The following is a 20,119-nucleotide window of genomic DNA, read 5'->3' on the forward strand; positions in this document are numbered from 1 at the left end:
GATAGCACCGGTCTTGTTAAAGGTAGGGTCAGCCAAAGGGAGATCATTTGGGACATGCCAGCCTTCGACAGGAGATGACACAACAGGCAAGTCAATCGTAATGCGGGGCATAACGAGGAAGTCGAGTCCGAGTTCGAAGTCTGAATTTCTCGATTGGATAGTGGCACTGACGGAGTGATTCACGCTCGAAGAGGACTCACCGACACCGAACACAGGGATGTTGATTTTTCTCCGCTTTAGTCGTAGAAGTTGGCATAGACGATCGCTGATGATATTGGATTGCGATCCATTATCCAATAACGCTCGTGCGGGGTGTTTTTGTCCATTGCAATCGAGCACCATCAACACAACGGTCGAAAGCAAAACATTCGCGTTTGATGTTTGTGAGGAATGGGTTGTCTGGGCAGTGACAGCATTCGTAGATGTGGGTGATCGTTTGGTGCTATTTATTATAGCATCTTGCTTGACGATGGGCTTAGGTGTGTATGCTGCTGTGTGTGAGGTGGTGGATGGTTGATCGGCATTTAGTGGGTGGTAACCGGGGTGTAGCAATGAATGGTGTCGTTTTTTGCAATGACGACAGGAGAATTTCGATTGGCAATTGCGAGCGAGGTGGTCTTGACGAAAGCAATTGAGGCAGAGGTGATGTTCATTGATAACTTTGAGACGATCAGCGATGGACATTTTTCTCGAATCGTGGACATTGAAAGAGTGGATGGTGTTGGTCGCAAGAGTAACATTTTCGAGAAGTGGTTTCGGTTACAGCATGGGAAACTGTTTTATGAAACGGTGGGCGGCGAAACATAGTTGGTTGTTGATTGGATGTTGGCTGCGCTTGGTGATTCACCGACATGGATTCAAGTACGCGAATGCGTCGCTGAAGAAAATCAATGAGACAACTGTAGTCGGGGTTTGTGGCTGTCGTAGCGAAATCTTCCCGAGCCTTTTGAGTGTTGTCGTCGAGTCGGAGGCATAGGAGATGCTCCAACATAGTGCTCCACGAATCGATTGGTTCGCCAAGTTGGCGGAGGGTTTTAGTGTGACGCTCATATTCGTCGACGACTGAATGAAGTGCAGCGGCGGACTCTTTCTTCATTCGCGGGCAATTGAGGAGGGCTTGCAAGTGGCGTTTCTTAAGAAGGTAGTCGTTAGCGTAGCGAGAGACGAGGGTTTGCCATGCAATGGCGTAGTTGACGGAGCTAATACCAATCGATTCTATGAGTTGGGCCGCTTCTCCCTTTAGAGCAGCGCGGAGATAGTGGAATTTTTGTATGTCGTGAACTTCGGGATTGGAATGAATCAGGGCGACGAATGTATCATGGAAAGGTAGCCACTGATTATAGTCGCCGTCAAACTCCGGTAGGGATATGGTTGGCAATTTGATACCGGACAGCCCGGAAGTAGACGATTGGGGGATTGCGTTCGTTGTAGGAGGTACATTGGGGAGGAATGAATGCAGAGCAGCTTTGATTTGGAAATAGCGGGTTTCGTTATGGGAACGGAAAGTGAGGTTTTGTGCCATACCTTGATTGGTTAGTTCCATGTCCTCGAGTTGGGTTTGAACTTCTTCTAGTCCCATCCACACGGTATCGAGGTTCTCGAGACGTAGTTTCACCTGACCTCGGTCCCGTTCCGCCACGTATTTCTCGACGAACTGTTCTGCTCGTCCCAGCGCAGCGATGAGAGTGGTACGGCGGTTGATGAGCTGTTGTCTCGAACGTTCTTCCGCCATTGCGGAGTCGGGTTGCACTGGATAGGGGATACAGAGAAAGACCCGGTAGAGCCGGACAAGCGGAGTAGGGATGTAGGAACGGTACTAACCTTCTCAAGGCTAGATTTAAGCCTTGTATTTTATTCGAATCTGCTTGCGAATCCGGCGTAGTAGGTCCTCGGATGAAAATCGGTAGACGGATGGCAATGGCGTAGCTTACTTGCTAGCAGCGATGGCTGGACGGTTCCAGAAGGTTCGGCGAAAACTCCGGAACGAATAGGAGAAAAACAGGAAAAAATCTCAAGGCACCCGCGGTAAACTTCTGCGCACTTCGGATTTATACGTACCGAGTGCCTAATTGAATTAGGCCTTGTATTGAAGAATTCAATCGGGAACTCCGGAGAAGCTTCTCGATGGCGGGTGGGCACAATAGGATCCGGGGAAGATGGCGATCTTATGAATGCCGGCGGGGGCACACAATGGTGCGGAACGATGGCGGTAGATAGCGTCGGCGTCCGTAGTATGATGGCGGGAATTCTGGGAAGAAACCTGATCCTGGTCACGGCACCAAGATGTTGGGGCAGGATCGTGGTTTCCGGCTGGGATTGGGCTCACACACGGACAGGGTTGGACACTACCGGAGATGGTCACTATCGGAGGAACTTGGCACCACAAGAATCACCACTTTATCGACTTTTTAATCACTTTATTTGGCTTTGAACTCAAACGAACTTTATTTCTCGAAGATTCGATTCTAACTGACTAAAATTTATTGTCTTACATCTACTTTTAACCCTACGTTGTGTGAAATAATTCCATTTTGAATATACCATAAAAAACTACTATAAATTTAAATATTTCAGGCTGCTGTCAGTTTCACTGACAGCATGAAATACCTGCTTTAAGCAGCTTCCAGTTTTGAGAACTGTCACGCTCTATTTGTGGCGTGACCATCAAAAATATTAAGAAAACTGCTAAGATTATCAAAGGATTACTACCAGTAATGGATAGTAGCGAACATGTTTGCTAAACCGGAAGAAAAACAAATCAATATTCTCGCAAGCATTAGAGTGCTGATTTACTAGCATCTGTCCTGCTCGCGAGTAAACGAAGCTAAAGCTGTTCGTGAGCGTGCAGAATCAATTTCTCCTTCGAGATTTTTGGTTTTTAGGGGTTTTTGACTAACAGATTTTCATGAAACTTTTTCCACAGGCAGGGCTCATCAATATATGAATAAAAAAAAATTGAGAAAAATTCAGGGTCGCTTATTTTCCCGGAAAACTCAGTTGGATTTTTTTTTGTTTTCCTCTGACACTACTTACTTTGAAAAATCATAACTCAAGAACGAAGCACCGTAGAAACAAAGTTTTTTTTTATGAAAATACAAGCAAATTTTCTCAGTAATTAAACAAAATAAACTGGAAATAATTTTCCACCGTTGAGAAAATTCGTAAAGAAAAGCCGGAAAAACTATGTTCCAATTATTGGAAAACTTTCAAAAATATATATTTTGGAGAAGGTAATTTCATAAGCTTTAATCGCTGAAATTTTTGAAATGTACTTTTTTTTTCGTTTTTGAGTTATGGCCAATTTTGTGGAAACTGACCATATAAGCCTTTTCTTTGAAAACCCATATTTCAATCGAAGCATCGGAAAAACAAAGATTTTTTATCAAAGCAATTGCAAATTTTCTAAAACATCTGAAAAAAAGATATGGGATTGGTTTTAATGAAGTACAGTGAAACCTCCATGAGTCGATATTGAAGGGACCATCGACTCATGGAAATATCGAGTCATGGAACAGCAATCCTTTGGAAAGCTGCTTCTAGGGGCCATCATAGGAACCTTGAAATTTTGTTTTTAGTATGGTTCCATGAGTCGATATCGAGTCATGGAACATCGAATCATGGAGGTATCACTGTATAAGTCGGAATGAATGATATTTTTCATGAAAAATTACACCGCTAAGAAAAACTGAAAAAAAGAAACTGTTTCTGTCTCAATTTTTCATTACACTGAAAAGGGATTCTTTCTTTTCTATAGAACAAATGAGATTATTATATTTTTTATTTTTTTATTCAATTATTCAGTGTATAACTTACATTTCCATCTTAATACTATCTATTTTTTTAACCGGGAAGATTGTCTTTGGTTGCTAACACCAGAAGATTTCCGTTGCTTTGTGTTATTAAGAACAAAGCATGCTGTATAGGGGGGTCCGTAGCCTTGAGGTTACGCTTTCGCTTCATAAGCATTAAGACATCGATCAGTTGAGGTATGAAAATAAATAAATAAATAAATAAATAAATAAATAAATAAATAAATAAGCAGAAGGTCATGGATTTAATTCCCAGCCCCTCCACAAAAAAAAAACCGTCCAGCCACCAGTAGACGCCTCACGGACAGGGATGGGAAATGTACTGTAGCCAACATTTACCACCTCTACATTTACATGTTTCTACACGACCATCAAAATCCAAAGCAAACCATGACCGGTCACAGCAAAAAAAATGTCACGGCTCTTCAAAACTGTAATCTTCTTCTTCGCGACGTTTTTTCAAACCCCAATGCGAAATGACTCGAGCACAGTGGTGACCCGATTTTTCCGGTTTTCGGGGTTTTGCATTTTTGCTCGATAAAGGCAGCATGAAATTGAACTTGTTCATATGTATCGCAAAAGAATGAGTGTGCTCTTGCTGTTAGCGCTAATAGATTTCAATTGGTTGAAAACACAAGCAAAATATTAGCGATTGAATTATTTAACAATTTTTTCAATTCACCTTGGAATGGCTGCCCGAAAACTGTCATAGTGGAGAGACAAAAACAGTCAAGCAGTGTGTGAACCGTTGGCACCGCAACGCCTGATGGTATTGATGCTGCTGCTGCTTTGTGTTTTGGTTGACTGGCAGAATCGATGAACTGTGAAAAATTGTGGTCACAGTTCCCAAGCCTGCTCACGGAGGACCGTGCTTTAAGGAGCACATCCATCCTCCGTCAGTATCAGATGGTGACTGAGACAAACTGACCCTCTTCGTAGGCAGCTGGCCTCAAATGACTTAGGAACACGGCAAAATGAACCACCGCAAGAGCAAAGGACTGTGGCTTATGGAAATCGATTGGACAGCAGAGCTCTCTCCTACCTGCTCGGTGTGAGAGTAAGAGAGTAGAAGAGAGTGAAAGCAGATGTAAATATAGATTAGTTTAAAATAGATCTGTATCGGTATAGTAGATACAGATGAACTGATTCCGACACAGTAGTGGCCACAAGCACGGAGTTGGAACAAAGTTAGAAAATCTTTCCTGAAGAAATTTTTCAGCCTCTGAATAGTCATTTTCAGTCGCATACATAAATTCCCAATTTTTTTAAATTGGTCTTTCGTCTTTTGCGACATAGTCCAGTCGAAAAATTGTTTGGCGTTATTAATTTCTGCTGACTTCCTAATACTAGCATCTCTAGCCATTCGCTTAATGTTGCCACCGATACCATCACAAAGACCTTTTCCATGTGAGGTTGGGAAAAAGTGCCATTCTGCTTTAATTTTAAAATCATTTTCATGGTTGCATACTTTTTTGAAATTTGACATTAAGCGATCTGGAGCTCTTCTAGAGATTCCATCAGATTTTTTTAGATTCTTTAGATATTCCACCTGGAATTCTTACAGAGATTTGTCTAAAAAATTCCTCTAGGGATATCATGAGGAGTTCCTTCGAAGATTGCACCTAGAATACCCCTTGAGATTATATCAAGGGTTCCTCAAGGAATTCCATCGGGATTTCTTCTTGAGCTTGTTCAAGGAATTCTGCCAGGCATCTTAAAAATATAGTAATTTCATCAGAAGTTGCTTTAGGGATCTCTTCTGGAGTTCCTTCAGAGTTTTCGTTAAAAGTTCTTCTTGGGATTTATTCAGGAGTGCTTCCAGAGTTTCCATAAGGAGTTCCTCTAGAGATTCTACCTGGAATTTCTACAGGAATTCTGACAAGAGTATCTCTAGGGATTCCATCAGGTATTCCACCATCACAAGTTCTTCAAAGTATTCCTTCAGAAGATTCCCTAGAGATTTTATTAGAAGTTCTTCAATAGATTAGGAGTTTCTGCAGGGATTCCTCAGAAGATCTTCCATAGACTCCATTATGAATACTTCAAAGATTTCATTAGGAAATCTTCCTTCAAAAGCTTCTTCAGAAATTCCTCTAGGGTTATTCTGGGTTCCATCAGGTTATTTACTGCGAATTTTTCCCGGAATTTTTTAAGGCATTCACCCAGACTTTTCATCCATGGGTTTCTCTGGGGAATTCTTAAAGATATTCCTCCAGAAATTCTTCAAAAAAGTGCTCCCGGGATTCCTTAAGCGATTCATTCCGAAATTCGTCAAGGGATTTCTCCCTGAATCGACCATGGGATGCCTCCCAAAATCCGTCAAGGAGTTAATCTCGCAATTCCTCTAAGAATTCCTTCTGGAATGCCTCCAAGATTCCCGTGGATTATAAGGAATTGCTCCAGGGATTTTACAAGAAATTTCTTATGATGATTTTCCCACCGGAATTTCTGAAGAGATTCCTTCTGGACTTTTCTCGAAATTCATAGAGGAATAAACCCCGGAGTCCTCAAGGAATTTCTCTTGGATTTTTTTTAAGGAATTTCGCAAGGAAGTATTCCCGCAATTTCTAGAGAGATTCATCCCGGAGTTCGTCAAAGCATTTCTCCCGGAATTGATAAAGGGTTGGTTCCTGGAATTTCTCAAGGAATTAATCTTGGAATTCCTTAAAGAACTTCTCTCGGAACTCCACCCGGAATATCTCCAAGGATTCTTGGGGGTCATCAGAAATTTCTTATAAAGATTTGGCTAGTATTTAGGGAATCTACCAATCTATCGATATATCCTCCATTGACTCTATCAGAAGTTCCTCCTGGGATTCGAAAAAGGAATTCCTTCAGGGATTGTTCCAAGAATTTATTCAGTAATTCCTCCAGGTGATGCTCCAAAAATTCCGCTAGAATTTCCTCCAAAGATTTAAACAAAAAATCTCTACATATATCCTTCAGGAATTCATCCAAAGATCCAACCAGAGGCTCCTCCAAGAATTTTAGCTAAAATTATTTTAAGAGTTCCACTAGAAGTTCTTTCCGGTGATTTTGCCGAGAATTCATCAAATCCTCCAGAGGTGCTTCCACAAAATTCTATAAAAAATCCTTCAAGGAGTCCGAGAAGATGTTCTCATAGGGACCCTATAACAAAACGTCATGTTTGTCGCTATATCGGTGCTCCAAGAGAATGATAAAATCAACCCGTTAACGCAAAACACAGTTGTGAACTTCACACATCTCGTCAATGTTCTAAGCTGATAGTTGTTTCGTCTCTGGGCTACCAACGGTGTGCTAAGGTTTTTGCTAAGTGTTTTTTTATTGGTTTTATCGTTTTTTTTTTCTTTCTTTTCAACATATGCTATTCTTTCGAGTTTTTACTGGTTTCATAACATTTGGTAATAATTTAGCTTATATTTTAATTGGGAATTTCACCTTCTTAAAATCATTGGCAGTTCTTTTTAGTTATAATGATTTAATTATTATTTGCGTTACACTTGCTAAAATTTTCATAAGATATTTTCCTTCTTTTGATCATAGATGTTCTTTCAAGAGAAGTCGTAAATCGTTTTAGTTACTGAGCGGTTTCACGCCAAATCGGTAAACGATGAAACTCGAATACCTTGGATTCAAATGGAATTTTGCACATAGTTTCGATATAATAGAATAAGTTTATTCCACTGGTGGAGAGACCATTTAAAATCAAGAGTAACTTCTGATAAGGGCGTAAGTATTTTTAGCATCACCATTTAAAAAAAATGTACCTCGGAAACCGTTTGCTATAGAGAAATAGTGACTGAGGAGGGATGGTAGGCAATCAAATAGGCTTTGTAAAAAAAATATACACTGAAAAAAAAAATACTTTTATTTTCATGAAAAAATCGAAATTAAACCTTAAAACACAAATTGCAAAAAATAGGTATCTTCGATTTTTTCAATTTTTTTCTGTAAAATTTCAATGTAAAACCAGATGTTTTAAGCACAGTTTCAACATGGTGCAATCTAAAATAAAAAAAGTTTTTCAAAGAGCAACTTTTGGTGCATTTCTGAAAATTCAATTTCTGGCCGTAGAAAAGACGTTTTGATGCTGTAATATGATTTTTCACCCAAAAAAATTCAAAAATCTAATAACAATGATCTTCCTAAAACTAGCCGTTTTCTAGATATTTAGGATTCAATTATATTAATATCATAAAACTTAAGAAAATACGCCCGTTTCATAAGTTACTCCAGATGCTCCATCAACAATGTTACGTTGATCTCTTTCCACATTAATATCCCATGTTTTAAGGGCAGTTTCAACATGGTGCAATTTAAAATAAAAAAGTTTTTCTAAGGACAACTTTTGGTGTATTTCTGAAAATTCAATTTCTGGTTATAGAAAAGGCGTTTTGATGCTGCCATCCCTCCTCAGACACTATTTCTCTATAACAAACGGTTTCCGAGGTACGATTTTTTTAAATGGTGGTGCCAACAATACATACGCCCTTATCAGAAGTTACTCTCGATTCTAAACGATCCCCAATTATATGAGATAATTTTCGTCTCATATACTAAATACATCTGCGCAGTTTCATCCAAATTGGAATGGTACATGTCAGATTTCAGCATTTTATGGACGATTTCGCGTGGAACCGCTCTACTGTCAGAAGCTGACAATAAACGCAATGTGAAAACATCTGCTGGCTGCATTAAGCAGGGAAGTGAATAATGCTAACATTCAGGATATTATTTTTTCAGCACTGACTGTTCCTGGAACTAACACAAAAAAGCTAATTGTTTGATGATTTATCCTTCTTTTAGAATAAGCTGAAGAAGTCCTTAGAGATTCAGCTTGAAAATTCATTACACATGCAAGCTAGCTGTAGTTCACTAATGTTTTTTAATTTCGGCCAAACGGAATTCGGCCAAATGACCCGGAACCCTGTTTTAGGTATTACATCAGGAAGTTTCTACAAAACTCCAAATGGTTATTCCTCCAGAGATTCCTCTGATATTTACTCAGAGGATTAAACAAAGCATTTCTCTGAATGCCTCCAGGTAGAATCCCTGAAAAGAAACCTGGATGATTTTTCTGGAAAGTTTCTGGAAAAATCCATGTAGCAATTTCTTGAGAAATCCTTGGAGGAATTACTGAAGGAATGACGGGAGAAATTCCTAGAGAATTTTCTTGAGAAATTCTCACATATATCTCTTAACTCATCAAAGCAATCTCAATAGGAATTCCTAGAGGATGCCCTAAGGTTATTTTTTGTTTATTCCTTGAAAAAATATATGCAAGAAATTCTGTTTCTGATGAAACTTTTGATGGGATTTAAGGAAGAATCCGAAAAGTAATTCCCTACAATGCTGGTGAAATCCTTGGGGAATTTCTGGTGATGAATTTCTTGATGAATCCCTGGAGAAGTTTCTTTGGAAGAACTCTTGGAGTAAGCCTTGGATTAAGCCCTGAAGAATTACTTGCCAAATTACTTGAGGAATTTGGAATTTGGATTGATCGTTGTTTGAATCAGTGGAGGAAATCGTGAGTTTGTAGAGGTTATTTTGAGTTAATCTGAAGATAAATTCTTAGAGAAAGTTTTGATTTGATTCCTGCAAAAATAACAGGAAGAAATTTGGGTGGAATCCCTAGTTTAACCCATTGATTCCTGGGAAAATTACAAAGAAGAATAACTAGAAGAAACCACTAAAAGATTCTGGATAGAATGTTTGGAGAAATTTCCATAGCCATTCCCATATCCAGACTGTTCAGTAGAATTGCCCATAGAGATGCCTTGATACCTTGATGGCTACAACGTAGCGTCACGCCATTATCGAGCGTATTGTTGAGCTCTATCTTCGTCGGTCTTGGGCGAATGTTCTCCAGTTTCCCCGAACGTTTAGGGTCGCCAGGTTCTCTTCCACTGCGTACAGCCAGCGTATTCGTGGTTTCGCATATTGTACACTTGATATAACTCGTGATTCATGCGTCTGCGCCACACACCATTTTCGAGTTTTATACGTATTGTCCGCAGCACTTTACGCTCGAAAACACCGAAAGCTTTCCGGTCTGCCTCTTTCAACGTCCACGCTTCGTGCCCGTAGAGAGCCGCCGGAAGAATCAATGTTTTATACAGTTGGAATTATGTTTCCGTTTGCAAGCTGCGGGACCTTAGCTGGTTACGTAGTCCGTAAAAGGCCCTATTCGCATCCACAACACGTCTTTTCACTTCGCGGGAAACCTCGTTGTCACATGTCACAAGCGTTCCAAGGTAAAAAAATTCTTCAACAACTTCAAACACACATCCCCATCAAACACTACCTCAGCGCCTACACCACCAAGCCTGCCTCTATCTCTACCTGCAACCATGTACTTCGTTTTGGTAGAATTAATGGTCAGGCCTATCCTCACTGTCTCCTTCTTCAGAGGCACGAAAGCCTCTTCCACTGACCTGCGATCGATTCCAGTTATAGAACCTAATCGTCCGTTGACCCAAGGAACATGTGCGACCTTGTGATAATAGTGCCATTTCTCTGCATGCCAGATCTCGTAATAGCACCCTCGAGTGCAATGTGTGTCCCTGCTTCAACCCGTGTAACGTTACAAACTAGGTCTCGTCTGCGATCCGAACACTTGATTTCGAACCATCCAGCGAAGCACGTATCAGCCTATTTAGTTTCGCCGGAAAACCATGTTCAGACATTATCTGCCACAGCTCATTTCTTTTCACTGAATCGTACGCCGTCTTGTAATCAATAAACAGACGGTTAGTCTGCAAGTTGTACTCCCGGAATTTATCTAGGATCTGGTCCGTTGTCGAACGGCTCTCACGAAAACTAGCTTGGTATTCGCCGACAAAGAACTGCTCGCTAGCGGTCTCAGTCTGTTAAACAGGATGCGCGACAGAATTTTGTACGCCGAATTCAACAGGGTATTTCTTCTGAAATTGGCACACTCCAGTCTGTGCCTTTTCTTGTAGATTGGGCGTATGAGGCCATCCAACCAGCCGGTGGGCAATTCTTCGTACTTCCATACCTTCAGAAGTACTCGGTGGATCAACCGATAAAGCTGCTCACCTCCGTGCTTGAGAAGCTCGACCGGGATCTCATCTTTCCCAGCAGCCTTACAGTTCTTCAGCTCGCTGATAGCCTTTTTAATCTCTTCTATGGTTGGTGGGTCCTCAGCTTGATTGTCATCATCAATGTTCATCCTGTTCCTCACTACAGTCACCTCATGGATAGCACACAGATATGGATCAAAATTGTATTGAAACGGGAATACCTCATCAAATAGAGTTTTTATTACGCAGTACTCATTTTACCTTCGTGAACCATAAATCTGTTCAGCATCGCAGTCAACTATAATATGCTTTAGCATATTTGTTTCGTCCGTAGGAAAAAAATGTCAAACGTATTCCCAGAAACGTTGATTCATATCTGTGGGGCATTGGAACCCATACCACAGCTAGTTGCAACACCGCTAGCGCATGACAGCTAACCTGAGTAGCATGTCCGAAAGAACTTGAAACTATTGAGAACCAGAGCTACAGGTCCAAAGCCCTGATAAATGTGGATGGTTGTGATGGCTATGACCGTGATTATAATGTAAAGAACAAACGGACAATTCTGTATCGTGTCAGCACCGAGAAGGCAGCCCCTCTAGCAAGATGTAGGTAGTGCAACCCTGGTTAGGTGGCCTATCGAAGACTCTTCACCAACAAAGAAAGGCAAAAGTAGAGCAAACGAATTACCTATAGAGACCCTTCATAATTTTAGAGTTTTACCGAAATACGTGCGGAAGTGAAATTCCTCATCAATATTAATTTCTTCTGGTACATAAATTAAGAAAATTCTGCTTGCGTATCGTAATCGTAGAAAAACTGCCCCCACTGTAAAAGAATTCGGAAAAACATCCACATATCCACTAGTCTGGCCGAGATCATTCAAAACATGCGAAGAATTATAGTGTTGCTGCAACGAACTTTTACAGTCGGACAACCGTTTGCTTCAACATAAATAGGTTCGACCAATATGGGGTTTGAGTCAATGTTGGTTTAACCGTCTGAGCGTCTGTGTAAAACATTAGAAAACGAATGGAAGGAAATTTTCTCTGATACTAACGGTCTGAGGCACACCGTGACCGTAGTGTTGCCTAGCTTAATGTTGGAACCGACGACGTATCCTCCTGCCTCGCACCTTTTCCGCCGGTGTCGTGTATTAAAATTTATTAATATTGAGATGTCATAATTTTGTATTACGGTCCAGAATGAAATCAAATTTATGCGCCGGTACGGTATACCTTCTCTTTCGCACCCGTTCCTGGAACAGAACATGGCGGCGACTGTTGCTTCCATTCCTGGTAGTTATAGAAGTTGGTTCGGGCTGCCGTACAAGTTTCGGCGTGACAGTAAATGGTTTTAGCAGAAGTGTTACCTTTCCGCCCTGCATTCGTTCGGGTTTGTGGAAAACAAATGAGCGAGTGCAGTGCATGCAGTAAACGACATTGGACACGGCTGCTGCTGCAACAATCCACCAGAAACCGGAGTTCCGGATATTTGTTTTGGCGGTAGGTACGGGCTTGCTGAGTCGACAGCTCTTGGCATGTTTGAAAATGACTTCTGAAGTCAAACTTCACTGTCGCTTGACATTTTGCAATTGTGATACGTTTGTTCACACTGTCAGTGCCAGTTGTGAATTTGACGAAGATGAAAGTCCACGTTGTAGAAACGAAACTGAGGTAGGTTAGTTTATTGAATCATGTTTTAGGTGATTCATTCATAATCTGTGTGATCTGTAACTGTGTGGACATGGTAAATGATACAAAAACATGTTCCAATTAATAAAAATCGTTTTATTTTTTGCGGAATGAATTTTTAAGCAAATACATACGAAGATTTATTTTCCGTTAAGTGATTCTTTGCCTCGACAATAAACTGCGACTGCACAACTGCATTTCCAAAAACGGTGTTCAGAATTTACCTCACAATACTCACATATATGCACTTTAATGCCACTAAAGCCACTTCAACTGAATCCCCTCAATGCTCATATTTCCCAATTTGGTTTCTTTCCTCTCCCGCAGACCACTACAACTATTGGGGCCTGATCCTGGTGCTGTTTCCGATCCTGACGCTGTTCGGAAACGTCCTGGTGATACTGGCCGTGTGCCGGGAGCGGACTTTGCAAACGGTGACCAACTACTTCATAGTGTCGCTCGCGTTGGCCGATCTGCTGGTAGCCGTGGTGGTGATGCCGTTCGCCGTCTATGTCCTGGTAAGTACCTCACATCCGACTGTTTGAGATCTCTACGAATATACAGTAGGGTGTGGATTATTTTTCAAAAGTTTGCGTGGCCTTCTGAATTTAAATCGCACATGACCGGGTTGGTGGTCTAATGGCTACCGCTTCTGCTTCATAAGCAGAAGGTTATGGGCTTAATTCCAGGCCCGTCCCTTTCCTCGTACATTGTTGTTAATTTTTTTTCTTGCTTCAATCTTCCACTCCTAACATATTACACTTAAACTATTCGATGATATAGCAATCGCTAAAACCAAAGACGGACAAGAAACCGTTGCCCTACCCTTTCATTCTTCCATTGTTATAGCACGCCTAGTCTTACGCATGATACAAAGGCAGCCCGCTAACCAAAAGCAAGCATCTCTGCCATAAAATTACCTTACCCCTATACCTACCATCATAAACTGGTTCAGATGTAGGGGTATATCCGATCTATTGAGGGCCAACTGCAACATCAATTTCTTCACCTTCTGCTCATTGGTCTGCATTCTGATGTGGCAGGCGTCATTGTTGCTTAAAAATATAAGATCATCAGCTTCTATACACTGATGGTGTCTAGTAGTCCAAAGCAGTCGTCTGGTTGATTCCTTGTGTAAGTGGAGCAGAATTGGCGATACTGGAATAGCAACCACAGGCAACTCAAGCTCAACTTAAGAGAATAGTGCTGAATAATTCTTAAGCAGAAAAAAAAACAATTGTTTGTCAATTTTACTGAAGTTCATATCATATAATTTGACAAATTATCGTCAAATCGTTTGCACCACCTCCGAATCTTCATTTTTGGCTCAAACTTTTAGATTATTATTTTTTGTCTTGAAAAATTTCTAAAAATAAGCCACATCCTAATGCACAGGTTTAAATTTTGAGCCCTGCACGGTTGGTGAACAGGCAGTCTATTTGGGCGGATGTGCTTTTGCCAGTCGAAAGACCGCACCCAAGTAGCTGGAAAGAACAGATGCTTTTGAAAAGCGGGCTCGTTTTTCCCGTTGCTGCGACAAGCACCAAAAGAAAACCCGAGTCGACTCTAGAGCAGGGGTTAGAGAGAAAAGTTGCTCGGGTGCTTAAGAGATACAAAAAACATTTGTGGTTTAGGATGGGACCGAAAGGAATGTTCGGAATTGAATGGAAGTTTTGCTGGAATGTGACTTTATATGAGCTTTCTAGTTTTTCGGTCAAACAGCTCTCGTTTGAAAATCTTTATGGGATGATTTTTGGTCAACGCAGTTAGCTGATTCTACTGATCCCAAAACTCATTTTAAGGGTTAACCATTACAATATGTAAATTAATGGTAAATTTACAAGACAACAAAAGCTATTATTTAAACCTCAATTTTGGAATAGCTAAACATTCGACAAATCATTTATCTTTATCCAGTTGCTGTAGAACCAGGCTGCTGTTCGACCGCCAATGCACAGTGGTCCAAGAATCAGTTTTACGCGGAAAGATGCATTTTGAGCTTTCGAATGAAACATTATACGAAAACGGTCTTCTACAAAGTTGTTTGTATTAGTTAAGCCCTTTGTTTGGTGTTATTAAAAATTAGGGTGGACCACATTTTTGTAGAAATTATGTAACTAACTTTCTTATTAGAAACTAGTGGTCCCGGCAAACTTCGTCTTGCCATCAAGTAGGCTGTTGCAAAACGTCATGTAATCCCCCATACAAAATGACACCTGAGTCTTCTCCCGTTTTCCCGATTATTCCCGAGATTTTCCCAAACTTTTTCCTTGCACGAACACGTCGCATCCCTTGTCGAGTGCAACAAAGAAAAACTTACATCAATCCGTTGATCCGTTCCCAAGTTATTTCGTGACATACAAACATCACTCCATTTTTATTTATTTAGATTATATTATACATGCTTCAGCAAAGTTATAGACCATTCAATTACAAGCAACTTTGCCAAAAACAGTTTTTTTTTGTATCTTTTAAATTGATCGATTTAGAGCTTTTTTCCTACGGTGACATAGGGTGGTCCGAACAAAATTGGTTTTCTGGCTCTAGCGTTTTCAATTCAAATATCTCATCAAAGTAGTCTATGAAACACTTTTAGAGCTTTGAAAAATGCGTTATTAGGTGAGTAATGAAACACCCTATCTCCTTCCGTTTAGGAGTTATTGTTGTTTTTCTCACAAAAACACGCCTACTTTGATTGTGAAAAACAATCAAAGTAGGCATGTTTGGGCAAACATAAAAAATATCTTTTGGCAGCATTCAAAAGACATACTAAATAAAATTGTATACTATTGAAAAAAAATACAGATGTGTAATATTCGTAACTCTAATGAAATGGCCTGAAAAACAAAGGATTTTGAGCAGCAAAACGTTAATAACTTTTGAACTAAAATAGATACTATCAATCCTTTTGCATGAAAATTTGCGTTTTGTCAAGTTCCAAAAGTTATTCATAGACTACTTTGACGAGAAATCTGGAATAAGAAAGATAGGGCTATAAAACTATTTTGAAGATTTTCATCGTATGTATTTTTTTTAATATTTTGCATTTTGAACATGAAAATGAAATTGTCGACAAAATGCTTTCCTACAAAATTGTTTATAAAAATGTAAGCTTTCATACTTTGTTATTTAAAACCAGGGTGCTCCACAATATCACATAAATAATATTATTAACTTTTTTATTTGCAAAAATAATGGTATATACTCTTAGGCAAAGTAGTAGAACATCAAATTTTGATCACTTTTGCCAAACTAAATTTTTCTGTAACACAAAATTTAACCAATCTAGAGCATTTTCCCCAATCATCGTAGGGTGGTCCAACAAAAATAAGTTTCTCAACTCTAGTTTTTCAAATATTACTTTCTCGTCAAAGTGGTTTATAAACAACTTTACTGCCCATAAAAGCATAACTGTCCCAGATGGATTTTCGAACCAACACCTTTTTTTATTGCAACATCCATATTTTAATATATACTTATCTGTGCTATTGTGTTTAATGGATATTGCATGTAGAAATGCATTTGAAAATTATAAACATTTGTATGAGTAGAAAAAACTCAAACTTGGAGCGCCATTTTCTCAATGTCTACTAATTCAATATGGGACAGTTATGCCTTTATGGGCAGTTTAAGACCTTAACAAAACGCAAATTTACATGCATAAAGATTTTTGATATCTTAGTTAGTTCAAATGTTATTAAAGTCTTTGTGATAAAAAATATTTCTTTTTCAGGCCAGTCCATTAGAGTTATGAAAATAACACATCTGCATTTTTTTTTAAATAAATACAGTAGTATAAAATTTTATTTTGTCTTCTGAATGCTGTCAAAAGATATTCTTTTACGTTTGCCCTAATCAGAGATATTCACAATCAAAGTAGGCATTTTGAGAAAAACAACAATAACAAACGGAAGGAAATAGGGAGTATCTTCACTCATCAAATAACGCATTTTTATAAGCTCTAAAAGTGTTTCGTATACTACTTTGATGAGATATTTGAATTGAAAACGCCGGAAACTCCTAAAGTTCACGTAATTCTTATCAAATATTTTAAAGAGAAGCAGACATTTTTTTTCTTTTGATGACAAAACTGAACGTTGGTTAAAGGTCGTCTTGAAAGGTCTCTCAAGTGTCTACATGCTACCTGTAGAGATCAAACTGGAATATCTTACTTAGATTTCCTCAGTCCAAGTTCTTCTTCTTCTTTCTGGCGTTACATCCCCACTGGGACAGAGCCTGCTTCTCAGCTTAGTGTTCTTATGAGCACTTCCACAGTTATTCACTGAGAGCTTACTATGCCAATGACCATTTTTGCATGTATATATCGTGTGGCAGGTACGAATATACTCTATGCCCTGGGAAGTCGAGAAAATTTCCAACCCGAAAAGATCCTCGACCGGTGGGATTCGAACCCACGACCCTCAGCTTGGTCATGCTGAATAGCTGCGCGTTTACCGCTACGGCTATCTCAGTCCAAATTATCTTTATGAAAAAGAGAACCCTATCAAACATTCGTCGGAAAGGATTTTCCTAGAATATTATTTGGTTCACTTCAACAAAAGTCACCTAAATGATATTGAAGCTTTGGAAAGAGCAAGACAACGACAAAAAATTCGATGTCCTTGTGACATGTGAGCACTTCCAGAAACCTGGATAAAATTTCCTGAACCCTCTGTGCCGTCGGTGCTAAAAGTGAGGTCATGGTACCAATCATTTCCGCATTGACGCCAAATGCATGATTTGCGGACGTTCTTCCCACACTTAGGACATCTGTCCTGGAAAGAAAGATACAAAAAAGTTTGTATGCACAAATTTCGGGGGCAACCATTAGTATATCTTTTAGGATTGCCCTTCACGTAAACGAATAGTTGAGGCTCGTACAAGGCAGATGAACGGCAACGTTTTTCGCAACCAAAATTCCACAGTTACAGAAAAATAAGAATTATTGAAGTTCTGCAATAATTCTTATTTTTCTGTAACTCAACGCTTGCTAATAATTCATACCCCTCAGGTAAATTGAAATCATGCTTTCTCACAATTTTCTTCTGACGGGAAGCCGTTTGAATCTTTGCAACTTGAATGGAAATACCTATTCCAATGTTGTCGCAGGTGATTCCAGTTCATCCCGTTCGTAATTTCTTCCAATTAATAGTTAAGAGAGTAATAGTTCGAATTCGAGGATATATAATTAATACGCTTCCAGAAAATCTTCACGGTTTATTCAAAATTTCATATGAGGTTCCATACCACAGCTAATACTACAGTAAATATGCTAGTAATTTCAATCATTTTAGCAATTCACTTACGAAATCATGCGAAACTTTCTCAAGAACCCAATAGTTCTTCCAGAGAACTTTGTGGAAGTTCATCAAGGGTTTCTTTCAAACCAAATCGAGTTTCATCAGATGTTACTTTGAGATTTCCTTCTGAAATATCTCCCGGATTTTTGAAAAATTTCACCAATAATTTGTGAAAAAATCCTTAATTTTTGTCTCAAGATATTACTGAGAAAATGTCTGAGGAAATTCATTGAAGGCATCATTGGGAAATTTCTCTTTAATTTCCAGAATGGTTCCTGGAGGAATCTTAGCAATAAAAACTGGAGTAATTCCTGAAGGAATTTTCTGGTTGAAATCTGAACGATAATTTTGAAGCGAATTATATGAAATTCTTGGATTAAAATGATGGTTGAAATTTTGAAGCTGTTGTAACAGAGAGTCTAGACGGAAGTTTAAAAAAAGAATGTAAAATCTTTGGGAACATTCCTTGAGCACTAATGGTTTTTCATGAAAAATCAAGATGGAATCTTTGAACTCCTGTATAAATCATTGGAGTTCATTTAGAAACTGATTTTAAGAAAACCTTGGGCAAATTTATCGATCTCAATCAAGAATTTCAAAATCAATCCCGATTAAAACATACAAAATTGAGAAAATGTTCAAACTTTCTTAAGATACATAATTGAGTCGCAATGATTGACTGAATTGGGAATATGATAGCCACTCCATCATCATTCATAGGTGTATAAAACATCAACTTTTTTCGTCATTTGAAACCAAAATAAAAATTTTGAAAATAAAATTTGACCCTGGCTCTAAGCTTTTTTGAAAATTATGTAAAATTTTGAAAAAAAAAAAACAGAAACTCAGAAGAAAATGCCGGGGTTGAGAAACGAAAACAAATTTCTACTAACTAATTGTGAAAAAGCTCAAAAACTTGCTATGCAGTTTGAATGCGCGTATAATTTTGATTTAGGACTTACTAGTCCAATAGAATCAAGTTACTCAGGATTTCGAAAACATTCTCAATCAAGAGAACGTTATTGAAAATTGCTGGGAGACTTATTTGGAAGAAGTAAGCACTCTTATTAAGAAGTAAAAAATATAAAGGCACTTGTTGGTGATGGATTTCTTACATCCTCATCAAGAAACTCCCAGGAAGTAGCCTATCTTTCTTGGTTGATATATGTAACAAATGTTTTCAGTTGGCATATTTTCCTGACAATTGTCAAAATTCCAAGGTAGTATGTACCAATTGTAAAACGAGACAAAAATACTGCAGACGCTTCTATCTATCGTCCAATCAGTTTGCTTTCCTCCATCAGTTAACTTTTTGAAAAGGTCATTTTGTACAGAATGATGCTTCACGTTAACAAAAATTCAACTTTTACTCGAAACGTTTTAATTTTCTTACTCAAAATGTGTTTGATATACTGTTACACCATTCATAGTTGCCTCATCAAAAATTAGCAAACCATTCCAACTGTCATAGCAGATTACCGGCCACTGGAACCCTTGTTACCCACTCTCCGTTGTTGGTCGGATGCTTATTTTCCCATTCCCTAAGTACCCTATATGTTTGCGCTTGAATGCTTTCCTTCTTCGTTCCTGTCGGATGCTGTATGCGCTCCGTTCGTTGCCATAATATTCTCAGGCAGGATGGATTCGCTTGCGCTTGTCAACAACGTCTACTCGTGCTCATGTGGAACACTCATTCATCCAGACGGCTAAGGCTAATAATAAATTCATATCCTATACAAACACAGTAAATCCGGAGTGAGTGGCTCCATATAGCCATATACCGAGAGAGGAAGAGAGAGTTCCCAATTGGGCTTGGAAAAGTTACCACCGGTGGCTCCAAGGGGGCTGTGAAAGGCCACGTGTACTCGTTTTAAGATGGTGTCGTTTTAGGGAAAGTTTTCAGCACAACTTACTCGTTCACTTCAGCGGCTTGGGAGATTAACTTTGAAGATAAATGGCGAAACAAATTGTGTTACATGGGGCTGGGGGTGTCAAATGTTGCTTGATGAAGGAGAATTTGTAAAAATTTGATTCAAAATTTTCAAATAAAATCTATACCAGCAAGAGGCTTTCTTAAGCCGAGTGGTTAGAGTCCGCGGCTACAAAACAAATCCATGCTAAAGATGCCTGGGTTCGATTTCCGGTCGATCCAGGATCTTTTCGTAATGGAAATTTCCTTGTCTTCTCTGGGCATAGAGCATCATCGTACTTGCCACACATTATAGGAATGTGAAACTTTGGCAAAGAAAGCTCTCAGTTATTAACTGTGGAAAAGCTCATTGAACACTCTT

General features: G+C 39.2%; 1 protein-coding gene across 1 annotated transcript in view; it reads left to right on the top strand.

Annotated features, from left to right (window-relative positions):
* Positions 1–20,119, top strand: part of LOC5564275 (dopamine D2-like receptor) — a 754,420-nt gene that overhangs the window by 61,835 nt on the left and 672,466 nt on the right. Inside the window, 1 exon segment of the mRNA XM_021849536.1 lies at positions 12,856–13,046. Within this exon segment, the coding sequence (XP_021705228.1) occupies positions 12,856–13,046 (191 nt within the window).

Source organism: Aedes aegypti, chromosome 3 (assembly GCF_002204515.2).
Source record: "Aedes aegypti strain LVP_AGWG chromosome 3, AaegL5.0 Primary Assembly, whole genome shotgun sequence".
NCBI lineage: Eukaryota > Metazoa > Arthropoda > Insecta > Diptera > Culicidae > Aedes > Aedes aegypti.